Raw genomic sequence first — 19,326 nt, forward strand, 5'->3', positions numbered from 1 at the left:
TTTGTGCCAGAACGAGAAACCTCGCCAAGGTTAATTACAGTTAACTAAATCACGTTTTTTATCACAACGCCAATTTTGTTATTTATACCTGCGTAGGTGACCTGAAGCTACACCTTACTAAAAATAACGTTACGTAATGTTAAAATGCATGTGATATAAGGAAATTCTGTTTTAAAAATAGGACTTTTTATACTTAATAACCCAAAACTTTTGACTTAAAAATAATGATAAAATTCTAGTATCAAGACATTTAGCCATCTATATTTCAAAAACTATAGATATTTTCTAAAAGTGGTGGCAAAGGAAAACATGAGCTACTCTTATTATTTCTATAAAGAAATTCCAAGAATAGAATGCTTTTCATTAGGTACAAGTTATTAATATACTATGTATGTAGAGTGTACATGTTTAAACATCCGGTTCTCTAATTTAAGTTTAAATTAAAATCCACGGTTTCATTTTACCCGTGTCCCCACGTCAGCCTTGCAAAAACTGGGATCCCTGCGAGTGTTTATAATTGAGCTCTTTACAACAATGACTTACTCTTTTAGTTTATATAGACATACACATTTATGTTGTCTGAACCTTAACTACTAACAACTTTCGATAAGTCAAATACAGTACCTAAGGATAAGGTATAAGACTGGAAATAAATAAAATGTTTATCTCCAATGTAATATTTAGTAGTATGTCGTATACTCTCTAGGGCTAAATAAATTGCTGATTAAATAAATTTGAACAATATCTAGTGCCGAACTAGGCTGGATCCCTGTGTCAAATACGTAACTATTTTTTATAACTTCAGATAAATATGTTAACAATCCCAGAGCTAAACAGACTCCTCAACTTTAAATTACTAATCTATGTTTACAAATTTTAATTGCCTATTGCCAACTCTACAACAACAATAGGTGTTGAGTATGGATGTGGATGTAGATAGGGGAAGAGGACGACCAAGTAAACGATGGATGGACTGTGTAAAAGACGATATAGCTGCAAAGAGTGTTTCTTGTGAGATGACGTCGGATAGAAAAGTATGGAAGAAGAAGACATTGTGCGCCGACCCCAAATAATAAATATTTGGGATAAGGGCATGGGAATGGTGATATTGCTGCAACAATCTATCAACTAGCTAGAGCTGATATAGGCTCTTCATTTCGAGTTCCCGCACACAGAGACTTGGATATACCTAATACTAATGTAGGTAAGTACTTACAGCTCTGAAATGCAAGCCACATTAAATATGACCTCTATAGTTAATATCATAGAGGTAACACGATACTTCGCCAGAGAGCCGGGGGCTCCGTCTACGAGCGATAATTAACATGATTTAATTTAAACCGACGTCTCGAGAGCCACGTGATTTCATTACTCTTCAACACATTTTCGGCACCGTGAGAGAACGAACCTTAGTAACGACGCTAAAATCATTCAACGCATGTAAATGTGGTGAAATTATGTAAGAAAGAGCATTCCTTGGAACTGGTACACTTTTTAATATTATGTTCTGATTAGAAAATTGCTGGCTGTTTTTTAAGTATGGGTAATCATATTATTTAAGAACAAAACCCTACAACCAGCTCCAAATGAAAGTACTGAGATGAACTTAATGATTTTTTAATTTGAGACCTCTTTCTTATTTTCTTATCCTATCTGAAGTCGGTTGAAATGAAAACTCGAAAAAGCCTAAAAGTGCTTGTCTCATTGAGACCTATACGAACTTTTTATATTCGTAACAGCATCTTTTGTTTTTTCTATTTCGATTTTGCCAGCAGGTGTTTAATAGCAACTAGTACTAGGTTCCTTAAGCCTCATTAACGACGTTATAAAAATGGCGATATCAAACCAACCCTCGTTAGACTAGTTGCCGATAATAATGAACGAAACTGATCCTTAAGCTTTCATCTTTTTTATTGCAGTTGTAAGAGTTATCAGATTTTATTACAGTTCTTCGTTTTTGTGTTATTTTTAATTTTTATTTATCACACGTTATTTATAACATTTTTTAACTTGTTACGTATTAATAACTTACCGATAGACGCCTGTTAGCACAGTAGGTACAATTCCAAATATGACTATTCAAAATATATCGCTAAGTTAAAATACATTTAATACTATTAATTTAATGGCTTTTTCTAAAGTAAACGTGTAAACAAAGCGATGAACCTTACATCCAAATTACTTGCCCGAATAAGGTGACCCCATCCAAAAATACTTCGAACCTTCCGAAAGCGATCCAAGTTTCTTTATTATGATAACGTTTTACACAGAACAGGATATAAGAAAAATATTTTGCAATTAAAGACGCGATGTTTGTGTTCCAAATTTTGAGTAAGATGAGTTAATAATCAAAGTTCTCTTTACTCTTATCCAAGTTTCATTCAAGTGTCTTTTAAACTGGGTTAAATATTACAGGTTTAGGATACAATTATAATTATAAATGATATACATTGTTTTTGTTTTATTAATTTACCACGATTTCTTGCATTCACATCATACGAGTACACTAAATTCTATTCCATATTAACTAGATACAAAAATTTCAATTTTTTTTGTTAAAACCGTTTCAGTCCGTCAGCTAAATTATTAAAAATATTATTTTATTATTCAAATAAATATAGCAAGTTGTAAGAAATTGGATTTAATAAAACTGAATTCTGATCATATAATTATTTATGCTAAATGTAAGTAGGTACTGAAGCATTTACTTAACTTTCACATTATTTAAGGTTTTTAAACATGATAAACAGATTGATGCAAATCTTAAAGAAAAATATCTCAAGCTAAATAAATAAGAATTATCAAAAGAAAACGCCTAAATGACGGGTATCTCATTAACTTTTCACTGCCTGAGTCTTAATTATGACTGCCTCTAAATACCAACTTAAAAAGAATTTATGTCCGTTGATTATACTCCTTTCTCACAAGCCTTGGTTTGGCGGAAACCCGACGATGCGAACCATGCATCTGCCATATTAAAAACTAAAACAAACAACTGCTAAAAGAACACTCTCGAATTTTAATATAAAACCTCTTTACTCTTGTTTTGCAAATAACCAGCTCCCGAGAACACTGCAGTGCCTTTTTCTTGTGAATATTATTGCACTATGTTACTATTATTTTTTATAATGTCACTGAACGAACGGCTTGGTTCTAATCTTATAAAATAAAGAAATGAACTGCTAGTACAAGAGATATCGCCCTGGGACAGACAGAAAGACCTGTCTGATGAATTTTAAAAGTCAGACGACAAAAAAGACTGACAGACGGCCTGATAGCGGAACCCTAGTAAAGGATTCCGTTTTTATTATTTGGGTACAAAACCCAAAAAATGAAGATCGACAAAACCTTATTGCCAGAGCTTGATATCACCAGAGCCTTATGAAACTACGGTACTCTAGATGATTAGATACGCTACAAGACGACACGAGGCGAATGGTGATACGTTATTCTAAGCTACATGCCTTTAAATGGCAACTTTAAACTTAACCATAAGTCCAGCTTCCTGATATTAAAGTGCAAGTCTAAATTCCTTTCGCAAATCATGCTAAAGCAATAAATGTCGGTTTAAAATGTTCAGTCACGCCCCATTCTGTGAACGTTCTGCTTCAAGAATGGGAAGCAGCTGGCACTGTCTGTCTGCTTTTTTAATTTCTAGACCAGCGTGAGAATGGCTAATAATGGCGGAAACTTATAGTAATAAGTTCTGGCGATGCGATTAGTTCCGGCAACCGTCTTCGTATGAAATCGAGGCCTAGAACTTTTTGCACACGCCCGCATGCTAATGCATTTCATGCAAAAAAATGTCTAGACTGATCTGTATTCACATATTCCATTCACGGAACTTATTTTAAAATTTCTCAGACATGTATCGTGTTTTTTGAACTGCTATAAATAAACAATTGCAAGTTTAAATACAAATCACGCGCCTTTCAAATACTGTCGTTGTGATATGTCAATTGATATTTCGTACACACGCAACATATTTATTGTTTTAAATTCAAGAACTGAGGCCTTAGTACGAGCACAAACGAAAAAGTATATTCATATGTAAGGGAAAAATGTTCTTAATGCAAATACTAGTAGTTACGATACACATACTTTGTTAGGATAAATTCAGTGACTCTGTTTAATTATCGATGCAACAGTAGATCGAATGTGGTTGCCAGGAGACCTTGTTTGATAACTTGCTGAACTACGATACCACGTCGCTAGAGTAACGCGGTCTCTGTTATTTTAAGGACATGTTATTCTTTCTGTAGTGAATAAAGTACACTTGAACACATAAAATGGAGGAAGAGCAAGCTGGAAGGTATTTATTTAACTATTTTTCGCACCATTGACTAAGTACGTACTGCACTTTTTCTAGTCATGTGATTTAAAAAGGCTGTTTTGCGAAGTTACAACGCTGCAAATTTAACTTTGCAATTATTTATAATGTAATTAATAATGTTGACCCATTTCATAGCAATCAAATTCAACCAAATTCTCGAAGACCTCGGATTTACTTTCATAAATAGATAAGTTAATGAAATGATTAAAGTTCACTAAAAAAAAATCTTGGAAAAGCCACCAACAGTAGGTACTCAAAATATGCATCCTGCCATTATTGCTGAAAATGTGAGAAATAATTGTGGATGTAGATTCAGAGATGTGGATTCCATGCAGCAAAACTCTTGTTATTTTAAGATCTTAAGGATGTACCATTAAACTGTTTGATAAACAGCTTTTTCTCACAGTCATAGCTTTAAATAAGTTCAATATATTTGTTGTAAATAACTCAATGCCTTGTGACTGTCGCCACGGCGGAGCAACAGCTCGTTAGCCCGTCCCGGCATATTCCTTGATATTCTATTGTGCGCCGAACGATTGACGTTCGCAGACAATATCATGGTTGATATTGCCTTCGTTATAACTTCCCATAGTTCTCGTAATGGGCTCCACAGACATGCCCGAAGCTAATCAGAGTTCCGAATGACCTCATACCTACCTACCCGCCGTTCTTGAATTCATTTCGGCCTATAGCAATGTAAATATTGGTTTACTTATTCCTACATAAATTGAAAAAGTCCTTGTGTACCTAATTAAAAGTACCTGCCCAAAATATTAACTTTGCATTAATTTCAAGAGATCCACTTATCAATATTTAAACGATTTTAATAAAACGAAAAGAAAGGGTTATTTTGTAAGTCCTAAATATACAAGCATATTCCGTTTTCTTGTCTTAAAAACGACAGTAAGGCAAAATTATTGGAGATTGGATCACGTGGGCTGCCGGTAAGCGTTTGGTTTGAATTATATTTTTATCGTAATTTAACACGTGCCAAACAGTATAAATAAAGAAATGTTAACTAGAATTGACCAATCACATTCTCCCAAATTTGATTGGGTCCATTTTTGCTTACTTTCAATTTGACTAGAAAGTTATTCAATAATTCTTTGAAGTTAGGTTTTACAAAATGCTCTCATAATTTTCGTTTCTTATAATTCAACATTTTACAGTTTGAAATAAACATTTTTTTTTCTTCATAATTTGTAGTCACTCGTGTCAACGTGCTTAAAAATATATTTCAATGCATAAAATAGCATTCTTTGTAGCCTAAATGTAGGTAAGAAGTATATATTAAATATCACTTGGATGAGTCCATAACACAATAAAACATTATAAAAAGAATGTTATAAAAATCTGCATTTAATGTAACGTTTCTTTTACAACAGGATTACTAAAATGGACGCCATTCTCTTCGCGTTGTCATTAGAGGTGGTTTTATTGCAAATGAGAATTTTAGGTGAGTACCTACTTACAATATTTTTCAGACAAACTAATTATAAAGTTACAATGATACTCTTGTAAAAGTAAGAAATACCAAGCGCTGTTATAGAGTAATAGAGTTTCAGTAGATTGAAAAAGAAGATTCATACAAGAGAACATTAAAAATTACTAAAATCATTTTTGAAAATAATAGTAGAGACGATGAAAATTAAAAAAAAGAAAAGCATCAGGTGGCTGACCGAAAATCGTAAAATAACTTTATAGAGCAGCTTTTAATTTTGGAAATATAATAATTCAGAAAAATATTCGTTTTTTATTTTGGACTTCACTAAGGTTGTTTTTATAGGTATGCCTCTTGGAACCGTGCACCTAGAGTCATTACTGTAACATTTTAAAACGCCTGATACAAGGGTACAACAGCCAACTTGAAATAAAATCGTTTGGTTTTGATTTTGAGTTAAACTTTAAAGTTACACGCCTGTATTTAGGCAGACTTGTAAAACCTTTCAAAGCCATAATGATTAATGTTCGTACTTAATTTCAATTACAATATTTCTAGAAATCTCAACATTCAACATCAACGTTCCTGCTATAAAAGGTCTCTTTTAAAATTGGTTGTGTTGTTGATCCTGGATAACAAGAGTTTAAATAACGAGCATATGTGGCGGGCTTGTCCCATTTCAAAAGGACCTAATTTCCTCACCAACATGTACACTAACGCCACCTGTCGCTATTTCCCACCTCGGTTGCAGAGGGCAGCTTGGAGCTGCGACTGGCAGACTGGCAACCAGAGAGCAAGATAGAACAGCTACAATATGAAAAGCTAGCGGCAGACCGGTAAGTGGAGTAAAAGTACCGCTAGATGGCGCTTTAAGTGCCTTGTCCTAATTGTTATTAACCGACTTTTAGAATAGTTTATAACATTTTCAGTATGCAATTGATCTAGTTACAATTAAAATGCCGCGTACATTCATAATAAAGTACTTGGGAACGCGCAAACTGATTCATTAAAATCTGCTATTTAAGTATGTAAAGTAACACTTTGATGACCAGAAAAACGCCTAAAATGAATGGTCCTTACTCATGTTTTTAAGTTTTGACCAAAGGTATATAAGAACGTCTATTTCTGTAACAAGTGTAATTCAACACTAACAATGTTTACCTTCAGGGAAATGGTAAACAACGTGATAAGACGTACCCTTATTGAAGTGGCCGAGAGCGGGGCGTGGAGCGCCGTTAAGAAAGGCGTGGAGCAACTCGGACAACAGGACTGTGACGTGGCGTCTCTACGTCTTACCAATAAACAACTCAGAGCGTGTGTATTGATAGCTATTAAAGCTTTTGTAATTTCAATTATCTTACCACGTATGGCTACCTTGAAAGGCAAGGTTTTTTAACAGCCGTAGGGTTAGAAATGTATCGGACTGTCAGCAAAAGTACCATTTTTTCTTTTAATTTTCTTCATTCGAGATACGAACTGAGGAAACTTTGTAGAATCAAAGAAAATTACCTATCCTTAGGAAGATCACATCACAATGGACCTTAGTGTCCCTTCACAGCTTTTGAATAACGTAATCGTTCGATGACCGTAAAGAGAGCATTGACAACGCCCTGCATGTCAAAGCAGGTCAAGTGAGAAAAAATTGATTGGGCACTTGAGTTTTTTGTTGGGTAACAAACAACCCAACTACAAGCGTCGCTTAGCCTCAGTATTTCAATTTTAATAGTTGTCTTTATAACGGCAAAAGTTTAGTTCCTTACACGGTACATGAGATACAGTTTGGCGACATGCGTACGAGAGATACATGAGACGGAGAGATAGCGGCGCCACAGTAACTCAGTAATGTAAATAAAATTTAAAAGTACATATTTTAGATCTCGAGATGCTATTGTTAACGAGCTCGATGCCAAGAGAAACCTCTGGGTTACTGAGCTAAGGAACGCTGATGAGAAAATAGCTGCTCTACGTGATAAAACCTCTGTAAGTACCGACTTGTACACTTTATTTTTTTTAAATATCTCATATTTTGTAAATCAAAATTAACGGATAAATTTATACATTATAATAATATGCGAATTTCGTAAACTGGGCAACGCTTAATATTCGAAGTTTTCGACGACTTTAGTACCCAACAAGTAAGTACTTTACAAAGTTTAATGCGTGGTCTAAAGTCATAAGTAGTTATAATATCATGCACAAAAAACGTATAATGTAAAAAATATTAACGAATGCTTCCCATTTACCACAAGACATTAATATTAGTTCCTGGATATTACTTTCTATTTTTTCCTATTTACTCCATAATCATATTACAATATTACCGGAACTGGATAAGGAAAATAAATTCAATATTAACGATGTTTTTTTTCTATATAAGTGACGGCTCATTGGCCGGCAATTGACGTCACATTATCGCATAAATTTTGCGTTTGCCGCGCCCTCAGCAACTTGTGGTTTGTGGTAAAGGAAGCATACCGTGGCATAGTGGAGCTAGGGCACAGTAAAAACTTGCAGCTTGAGGTGTGGTTGTTGTAGGCGCGATTATTGTCGCATTACCGCTTAATATTCCTTTTTACTTATACTTATTTCAAATTAGTGTCATTGTTGCATAGCCAAGTGTGGGAAACCATAAAATACTGTACATTCGTGTTGCTAACTTTATTTTTTCGCTTACCGAAAATAACAGTCATCACGGATAGCTGAGTGGTTGAGCTCAATAAGGCAAAGCCACTAAGCGCGATGTGTTGCGGGTTCGATCCCCGCGTAGGATAAGCGTTTGTGTGATCCATGAATGTTTGTCCTGAATCTGGGTGTCTTTGTGCATGTGACATGAATGTTGTCAAACCCCCGCAATACAAGGATTTAAATCTAGAAATATGTCGAAGAATCTGACGTAGATAACCGCTCTCCATTAGTGGCAAATCTTGGTTTATCAACTTACCACGTAAGCAGTACTATAATTATTTATTGATTTGGTTAAAATCGCATACGATTTTTCTATCTAAATCCATAAGTTGCGAAATAGCCATGAATATTCCACTATTCTCAAAAGCTTGAAAGCGCACACATCAAAATACAGCACGCATACCGCTGAACGCTCAACAAGGCAGATAATTAAATGATTTGATTAACGATTATCTTGTAATACACCCCGTTGTCACTCTAACCGAACCCCGCGTAAGAAATAGAAACAAGCTGATCCAGCTAATTCCTAGTACTGCGCTGTTTGCGATGCAACAATTATGAGAGCATCGATGCGTTACGGAGAGCGTAAAATGTGTTGCTTTTTTGTCATAACTTGTGAGAATAAGTTGTTATAGCTAACCAGATTGGTTTCCGAAAATCCTCGCCTTGTGGGAAGTGTTGCTCACAATTAGTAGCATTAGCATAAACATTATACTGACAGCCCCAGCTAGTCAGTAACCTCACTGCCATTGTTCGGATACACCAGTGTTGTCTAAACTTGTCCGTCTATAATAATGCAGATATTCCACATTCCTATACAAATACTTAAATATTATTGGCGGTAATGTTTCTGAATCACGTGAGAGTCTTATTGCAGGATTATTGTGTACTGTGTTTATACATATTTGGACACATTGACTGTCAAATTGACAGAGTATCACAGTGACTCCACTAATGTAAATATCAGGCTCTATGATCTGTGTACATGTTGTACGTCGATGTTTAACGTAAATATAACGAAACACGCGATAATATTCACCTAGTAATTAAATCCTAGCTACAGGCGATGACGTAGGGCCATAAGGTAGGACATTCTCATAATACTTAAGTAGGTCATCGGCGACAAGGTTCAGCGAATTTCTGAACCTTGGCTTGGATGACCCACATTTTAATTGCATTTTACATGCGCCGCATCGATCTGCTTCATCCAGAAACTAACTACCACCTCGGGCTATTTCTTCGTATTTAGAGTTAATATCATAATCAGTGACGCTCTTTATAGCAAACTAGCTGTTGCCCACGACTTCGTCTCTGTGGGTAGAAGATATAAGTTATGATTTATACCTGCCCTGTTTTTTTCACATTTTTCATTGTATCTTTGCTCCTATTAGTCGCAGCGTGATGGTTTATAGCCTAAAGCCTTCCTCGATGAATGGTCTATTCAACACAAAAATATTTTTTCAAATTGGACCAGTAGTTCCCGAGATTAGCGCGTTCAAACAAACAAACAAATAAACTCTTCAGCTTTATATATTAGTATATAGATAGATATATAGATTATGACTTATGAGAGAGTCAAATTGTGATTTGAATTTGCCCTAATAAAAACTCAATTCATGATTTCGTAGCTAGTCTTTTTTAACCTTTTTACTACTCCTTAGAATGTATCTACCTTAAGCTGATCTCGTACGTGATAAAATCACTTACAAAATGTTTTACAACCTTCTTTCTAAGCCGCTAAACAAGTACTCCATATCCAGTTTCCTATGCATTTATTAAAAACTTTTTATAGAAGCTCAAGTTCAACGAAAGTAACTGTTGTCTCCATACATGGTTGTTACAGGATGATCTTCTGAACGCAAACACGCGGCTGTGTTACGCGGAAAAGTGGTTGTTCGCACGTTTCGAAGCGCTGGAGTTGCGGCTCAATGTGCCGCGTGCGCCTGCGCCGCGCTTCGACCACGAGCAGCGCGTCCACGAAGAGCTGCTCAAAGCTTTTGAACTGCAAATACAAGTATTGTAACACTATCAACTAAAACTGAGTAGTGTAATTGGTCGGTACTGTTTTAGTTAAGTGTAATATTAATATACTTAATAACACGGAGCCCAAAAGCACCTTTTGAAGTAGAGTTGTAGATCTGAACAAAGCCGCTCTATGCTGCGTAGTGTGCTGCCTCTCTTGCTCTACTATGATAAACGGTTTATTTTCGCTACCTATTGCGGTTATTAACTTCAATAATTGATTATTTATAGTTTTGTACTTATTAGTGATTTTCTGATTGTCAATTTTCGTGGAAATTAAACTGAAATACCTACATTAGATTCTATTCCGACAACTTGCTCTATAATGATTTCTCTCTGGAATGTCTTTGTACAACTTCAAAGTTACTTCAATACCTTAGCTATTCGACGGAATATGCGTTTCTAAGAACCGTATCAAGATCAAAATCAGGTTTAGGTACAGAAAATTGTAATTAAAGTATAACTACACAAAACGTTTCAAACAGTAGGTACTAGGAAATACTAAGAATGATGCAAACATTCCACTAAAGCTAAATACTTTTTATCAATGGACGCTCGCTATCTTTGTTTTATAAGCTTAGATTTTGACTATACTTATACTTATATGATCGAACATAAATATGTGATCGAAGACAATAGTCTCCACTTTATGTTTACAGGAACGTGAGAAGGCCTTAGAGTATTGGCGCCAGCGTTACGACGTCGATATAGCAGAAATAAGCAAGAGGGGGCATAAGAAATGCGAAGAGATGAAGACGGCAAGCGCCAAACGAATGGAACTTCAGAAATTGGTACAGTACGGGGCTGCTACTACTACTCTTCTACTTCTACTCTAGACCGCATAGCGTTTCATCTCGCTTTTAATACTGCATCTCTATCTTAGGTACCTTAAAATGCAATGCTAAGCCACCAAACATTTTTTTTTCTATTAACTTTTCCTCGAATTGAGTACCTAATGTTAGTCATTAGGTACTCATTATTACCTATGAAGAGATCTTTCGGGAACCGTAACTTTCTGCTTTCTGCTAGAACCTTCTGCTTTCCACAAAATTTCCCACTACAGAATACAAATGATTTCTGGCGTGACCAGCGGACATAGAGATCCATTTTACTTTTTATTTAATAAGAACTCATGCCTGCATAAAGATTTACATACATATTTATCGGTAGTTATACTTGAACGCATTCGCAAACTACTACCACAGTCAGCGACTGCTCACCGAAGCAAGTTTGTATGAGGTCTCAAGAGTAAATACTGAATATGAAGTATCCATTTACCAGTAGCATAACAAACTATTGGTCAAGCATAGTAATTACTTACTTCCCATTTCTCCTAATTCACTTACACGGTAGAACATAATTGTGCGAATTGTAAGAAAAACTACAAGTTTTTGCTCTCTCTGATCAACTCAATTACCTGGCTACTTTGGTTTCTAGTAATTCATACATACATAATATGGACAGACATCCCCGTGGCTGCTTGGGAAAGGCGAGACGATACATATCAATGCATATGTATTTATTAAATCATTTTGATAGATTGTTAGCAGATAAGAGTAGATATTTTACATCATAATTATGATGATTTGATAGTTTACCGTTTAGAATTGACAAAGTAAGTGACCTGTCATTGTTAAATGTTTTACTTTGGTATGTTTATCATTTCGACACTTCCTTTCAATAAAATTTAATTTCATTGGTGTCTATAATCTATATTGTCCTGTAGCAACCGGAAGCCATTAGTCCTAGCTCAGTAAACAAGTTTTACATCTAAGAAAACTAACGCTGACACATACCGCGACTGATAAGCAAGAGTTATACTCATAGATTTACGGTTTGCTATTTTATTTTGCTCTCAGTAATAAATGGCTTTCTGCCTCAACTATAAAACATATGAAATCTATAAAAACGAACCGATATAAAAGATACCTTCTTAAATGCTAACTTAAAACCTTGTTATAGTTTGACCTACATGCGGGTGAAATTCGTGGTTGGTTGACATTCAAACGGGAGCGTGCAGCTCGTCTCGCTCGTGAACAAAAGTTGAGAGCCTCTGCTACGAACATCCAGGCGTGGTGGCGCGGCATCATGGTGCGCAAAGCTCTCGGACAGTTCCGGTATCTGAGGCATACTAAGGGGAAAGGCAAAAAGAAATAAGGGACAAATTGCTATTGTATCCTTTGTCTCCCGCTTGCTATGGAGGGAAGTGCAACATTTTTTCTTATTCCTCCTTTTTACTATTTCTGATTAATTTCGTTGCGGGTTCCAAGGCAGTTAATTGTTCCCCCTGGGACACACCGAACTTAAGTGTTTCGGTGGTTTTCGTTGGTTTCATTGTAGATCCTGGCTTACAGGAGTTGCAATGACGGGCATGTGTGGCGGGCTAGACCCATTAAAAAAAAACTTGCTATTGTAACCAATAAGTGTGTAATAACGCTTATTGGTTGCTTGATGATTAATAAAAATAAATGCATTAAATAATCAACTGCTTTTGCATTTTATTTCTTCCTACTTTTCTCTCTCTTCTTGAAAGCAGTGTTTGAATAAAAATATTTAATTAGTCCATCTGGTATTCTGGTTAGTCGAATTACAAAAATAAAACAATAGTGGGCTAATAACAGTGGTAAGAAGAATAAGAATATACTAATTTGAGTTTTCAACTTGGTTAAATTAGTATTGTTTCAGAGCCGTTTACATAAGGGTAAACCAAAAGTTTTTTAGTTCTGCCCAAATAATTTCGATACAGAGCAACTAAAGCTGGAGAAGGGTCCATATTTTTTTCACAAAAAAATTTAATAGCTTCAGTAGCTCATGCTTTTTGTTTCTCAGTTTATAATAGCAAAAATTATATGCTAAAATAAATAATTCATCTCAAACATTTTGCAACAGTAATTATTTTATTTAATAGTTACCTTGAAACGAAACGTAAAAGCCGGTACTACAGTTTGACAGATGTCAAATTATCTGTCAGGAGCACGGAACGCCGCCGCTATGCTGTCATCGCTGTCAGTCGCATGCGTTTGCTCGTTGAGAACGGAGAGATTTGTGTTGTTATTTTAATTAATGGAAAGTAAAGTTACCGATGTAGATATTATTGTAACACAAGTTAATTTATTAAATTATAATAGGAGCAGTTTATTGAGTATAGTGTGATATTGAACTGTGATAAATAGACACCATATTTGAGTTTGCGGTATTTTCAATTCTTGGAAAGTTGGACTGTCATCCAGCAGATTCGGTGAGTAATACCATATTTTTTATTTGAAAAGCTTTAGATTACAAGCATTGTGTGAAATATAAATGACACATGACTGTGTTACGACGAATTATGTATGATTTCTTTATTTTACTTTTATTGTGAAAAGCCGGTTAGTACGTGCGGTAAGTACAACTCAATTTGTTCATTTCGCTTAGATTTGTGCAATACACTTTCACTTGCAATAATTATATAGTAAGTTGTGTAGAATAAGGCCGTCGAAATCACAGTTAGCTTAGCATCGAAACTATTTGCTTCGTTAATATTCCTGTTTCGCTTTTTTTTGTTTCTAATATATTCTTTTATTCAGCCTGCAATAACTCATTGCAAATAATATTACGACAGTGACGTTTCCTTAACAGTTACTTATCTGAATACATGCAATGCAATTATGCTAAAAGACGATTATCTACAATAAATATTAGCTTTCCCAACTACAATACAATATGTTAGGCAAAAAACCTGAAGCCTCCAAAAATTAACTCCTGTAGATGATGGTCTGCGAACGTTAATTTTGTAATGTATTTACTATAATCATGAATAAGATCAAACAGTAGCTGTAGTAGAAAAGTCTGTATTTCTCATTATTCAAATGTCTAGAGTGTCTAATAGCTTGAATACAAATGTTGTTAGTAAGGTAAACTCATGAATGAGAAGTGAAGATTCGAACCTATTTAGATTCTTCTCACAACAGAGCAGTAGCCTTGGTTAAAAGACTGATTTTATAATAATTAGGTCTACTACCTATGAAATAAATGCGTATTTGACGTAAGAAAATCATTTCAATATACGAGAGTAAACTGAACATGTACATTATATCCGTGAGGGTATAATAAAACAGTTAAACTCGCCTTCAGCAATTAAAAAACAAGTCAATTAAAAACAAGACGCTTGACTTTTTGCGCGTTCTGACAAATGTCACCGACAGTGGTGGTATATGCCGGCGCGCGGTGCGGCGGCTCACGGAGGCGGTTCGGAGCGCAACAATTAGTGCGTTAATCGCACCAACCGGGCACACGGTTGATGCAAGTGCGTTTCTGAGAAACCGATCACCGGAGCTCGCGGGAGGAGCGGCAAATTGCCGACAGATATGTGTGCCGCCTGTCGGTAATTGCAAAAATCACTCGCCTCACCGCGGAACGAGCTTGTGGTCCTTGTAATACAAGTACAACTCGTGTGCAACTACTGTACATCTAAATAGATGTAAGTACGGTATAGCTCACCTGCGGACCCGCTCTCGGATGCTGCCGACTGCTCACATTCGTCGGAATTGAGTACGTAACCTAAACATGTTTCGTATATCGCGATATTATCGATTCCATGTTATTGCCCATCCCATTCTCCGTAAACTCCAGTGGTTTTTAGGTCTTACGAGCGATTTTAAGTTATATTTTTTCGCGATTGAGTAATATCTAACTGTTTAGGCAAACCGCAATAGTATAACGTTCCAAGAAAATGTTGAACCAACCTTAAAAGTTGGATTAAAATTTAAATGATATTCCTTATCTGAACGATATCAATATTTCAACCGTTATATCATTGTACCGGATTTCTTTCACGAAACGCCAAAATATATTTTGAGGTTTGTTTTCCACGTCAGAATGTACCTAAGTACTGTAAAGCAATTCAAACAATATTAAGTAAAATGTATGCTAAATATAATATTAATTATTGCGAGGAATAACAATTAACACGGCATTATAAGATATCTTAAAACGTAGATGATAGGATCATTTAACACTATCGAGTAAATTATTCGTCTACTCAATACCAAGCCGCTGAGTCGGAGGCTGCAAGGCTAAAGTTTATAATAATTCCAACGCCTTAGAACGCAAAGATGTAATATGATACACCGAGTCACCATTTTTCAACAGAACACGCAGCGCCAATTCGTTCGACGAAGGCTGCAAATTAAAATTCCGTGGAATTATTGACTTCTACAAAATATATCTATTTGTATATCCAAACTCTTTGCTTTGTAACTAGATCCGACAATCGAGTAGCCGAGTATTATTAGGTAAACATTATTGTAATCACGGCTTGATTGCTAGCCAATGATTTTACATAATCAACAGTTATAACGTAGTATTGTACCGAAAAAAAAAACTAGTGACTGCATTGCCATTAAGTACCTATTGCTTTTCTCAGAACGAGTCTAGGTCCTAGTCACTCGTGCAACTGCCAATTCCTAGAATTAGAATGGGTAGCTAGGTCGTTTTATTTGAAATCCATTCGATAAGTGTAATTATTTGATATTCAGAATCTAAGATGATTGCATGAATTTATTGTAGGTAACTGTACTAGATATCGATTTGCGATGAAAAGACATGTCTATAATGTTTTCAAGATAAGCCATTTTAAGAGGAAAATATGCTTTCAGGTAGTGAAGTAGGTGCTACTTAAGTTATTTAAGACAGTGCTTTAAAATACTTGTCACTTAGACTCCAAAACAAATACTTCATTCTTTCGTGTCTGAGGATTAACGTGGTAATAAATGTTTTCAACATTTCGCTATCTTGTTCTTTACACTCCAATTTGTGTTTCTATTTGTTCCATTGTTTTCAAAGTGTGCACTACACAGCTTAGCGCCCGTTACTAAGATAATATGAGCAGTGTTAAGACAGAAGCGCGGCTAACAGTTTAAGGTGCATTGTTTCAGTATAATCCTTGGACTTTCTACTGAGGCCGCTCATATTATTATTCCGTGTCCTTGTTTCTAAACCCGTTCCATTTTCTAACTAAATGTAATTATGTATATTTAATTTCTTTTGTATTTCGGGAAACTGTGCAAACAACAGTTAGTCGCTACTTAATGCCGACTTATGACTTACGTAGTTACTGTTTGTTTTAACGTTCCGAGAATTTACATAAAGGTTTTTACGTGACTTTCAAGTTGCTGCTTCGATTAGGTGTTCCCGTATTACGTATTTCAATATTAAGTATTGATGATTACCCAAAACTTGCAAGAAAAATATAAGTAATATAATTTCAATATGTTAAAGTTTATACTTTCTTGCCTGATTAATCGTCTAATAGCCTTATCTCGAGGCAATACTCGTCCTTCACATTAAGCCGGTATGGCTTAAGTAAATAGCAAAAAATACCTCATAACCATCATTAAGAAAGGAAATATAAAAACGAAAAATATATATTTTATCAACTGTCAACAAAGTTTCGGATATTAGCACGCGAACAAACAAATTGTTCTGATTTATTGAATTAATGCTTTTCCTCATGCAAGAAGAACAAATAAGGAATGTTTATTACTGAATGAGTGATCTCATAGCACCGTCATATTTTTTTAATCGTCTATTTCTTTCTACGGTATTGATAACTAAAATATATAAGAAACTGGAACTGGAACTGTTCCATGTTAAATAACAGTTCCATGTATGTTATTTAACATGGAACAGGTATTTGTCATGCAATTGTTTACTCTGAGATTTCAGCGAACCTTGTGTTAGATTATAAGTGGTGTTCGTATCGTTTACATAGAACCTATTTTATCTAGTACGAACGACTATAGTTACGTGGAAACAATAAATTGTGAATATCCACTCAACTCTACCATGTAGATTCTAGAAAATCGCTTTAAAAAAGTTACAAACGTACATGTGAACTGTCCAAAAATCTATTCATGCGGTACAATAAACCCATGCTGAAAAATGAAATGGAAAACGTTTGTACAGAGCGACCTAATCAAATAAAATTTCGATCATAATGTACTTGCATACTAGCTACCTTATTGAATGCGATAGATATGAAACAATCACGGTCTAAACGATTTTCGATAAGAGATTACAAAGGGATTATTCATATGGAGTACGCCTAAATATTGTTATTTGTTTTACACACGAAGTTGGGATAAGAACGTGTTTCCCTATGATTCACAATTGTTAATATTAACGCCGGCCAACCATTTTGTTAAGCGATAAGATATTATGTTGTTTCCTTTTTAATTGCTTTTATCTACTCTTTCGATTTTATTCATAGAGCCAATTTAGATTCTAGTTTATTATGATTATCTTCATATGCTGAGCAATACCATAACCGTTAAAAATAGGTCTGTCACCGTTGTGAAAGCAATATGGCGTACTATTCCCTGCTGCGCGTTAAGAGCTTATAGAAATCGTTACTTAATAGTTCATGTTGGATTTGCCCTTGTCGCGTAGACTAAAACATAGTATGTCAGCCTATATCGGTCTTGTCCTAAAGAACCTCCAGAATCCCAAGACATGTTTAATTTTTTGAGCTCAGTTGTCTAATAAGGACGAAATGGAAGAGTCTAATACAGGTTTTGTTTGTTTCAGGATGATATAACAAGTCAGGATGTGTGTGCGGACTGTGTGGTGTGGCCTGGTCGGCCTGCTCGCGGTCTCGAGCGCGGCGCTTGCGCAAGGCGCCAGCTACTGCTCTGTAAACACGTTCCCTACCAACTCCTCGTTTATGCAGTTCACGAAGGAGCCTGTCCCCATAGAATTCGGCTTCGAAGACAAGTTTAAAAGCATCCATTGCTGCGTGAAAGGATACAGGAGCATAGAATGGTGAGTCTTAGTCTTTTAAAGTATTTTTGCACATTGACACATATCCATAATTATGGCTTTTTGTTGTTATCCTTCTTAAAATATCTCTGGAAAAATCCGTCGGTGATAACGTGCATACTTAGTAATTTATTTAGCTGCGCTTATATACTTATTAATCTTCGTACTCCACCCATTCACGGTCTTATACACTCGTTTACAAATTCAAAAGCCATTATTTTATCAATAAAAGTTAAATATAGCAAAAAAGGTATCCACTAAACGCACAAAATAAATTATTGATCGTGTTGTTTAAAGAAACCAAGATAAGCAGCCATGTTTATTAATGAAGGTCTCTCTGGATCTACCCTTTAGCGATAAAAACAGTAAATAGAGGTCAACATTTAAAAGGTATAAAATGATCAAGTTTCCGATATAAACGCTCCCAGCTTAATTTAGACAACCTAAGTTTTATTCGACCGGAAACCTGACAAAATCCCGCTGCGATGTTAATAATTTATCAATGAAATTGAAAACCGGTATCTGTTATACCTTCAAAAATTTTATGCACGCTTTAGTAAATAACATTTTAATGGTTTAACATCTTCATTTAGAGTAGGTGCTTAAGATGCTACAAACAAAATATGAATGGCAAGCTTAGCTAAGGGACGCGCGAACAGGCAGGTGTGCGCCACCTCCGGCGATAAGCACAAAGCTTCTAGGAAATAATGTCCATTGTGTGCGAAAATAATTGATAATCGCCTAGTGTGACAATGGGCATTGCCCCCGCGCTCGCTACTGCGTCCATATGCGCCGTCGACATCGTCCTCAAAATAATAATGACATAGCACTCCAACTGTGAGAAAAAACATTACCAATCGTAGTCGTATCCTGCTTTATATATAGATACTTAATTAAAATGTTCAATACATTTCACAATATTGTCTATTCATTCATTTATTTGGTATTAGGAACTACTTGCGTTATAGGATGTTACACGTATTAATATTTTTAAGAATTGAACTGGAAACTTTCCATTCCATAGGCTTGACTTAGTGCCGGCTTAACA

General features: G+C 35.4%; 2 protein-coding genes across 2 annotated transcripts in view; both read left to right on the forward strand.

Annotated features, from left to right (window-relative positions):
• The first annotated feature begins 6,290 nt into the window (after positions 1-6,290).
• LOC113493006 (dynein regulatory complex protein 9-like) lies at positions 6,291-12,709 on the forward strand. Its single transcript, XM_026870769.1, has 7 exons — positions 6,291-6,303; positions 6,526-6,610; positions 6,942-7,088; positions 7,649-7,754; positions 10,303-10,473; positions 11,141-11,272; positions 12,444-12,709. Exons 1-7 carry the CDS (start codon positions 6,291-6,293, stop codon positions 12,636-12,638), a joined length of 849 nt encoding a protein of 282 aa, XP_026726570.1. The 3' UTR covers positions 12,639-12,709.
• Positions 12,710-13,464: 755 nt separating this feature from the next.
• Positions 13,465-19,326, forward strand: part of LOC113493563 — a 36,907-nt gene continuing 31,045 nt past the window's right edge. The window contains exons 1-2 of the mRNA XM_026871603.1: positions 13,465-13,719; positions 18,048-18,281. Of these exons, the coding sequence (XP_026727404.1) occupies positions 18,067-18,281 (215 nt within the window). The 5' untranslated portion in view covers positions 13,465-13,719; positions 18,048-18,066. The remainder of the gene's footprint in view (positions 13,720-18,047; positions 18,282-19,326) is intronic.

The sequence above is a fragment of the Trichoplusia ni genome, chromosome 4 (assembly GCF_003590095.1).
Source record: "Trichoplusia ni isolate ovarian cell line Hi5 chromosome 4, tn1, whole genome shotgun sequence".
Lineage (NCBI taxonomy): Eukaryota > Metazoa > Arthropoda > Insecta > Lepidoptera > Noctuidae > Trichoplusia > Trichoplusia ni.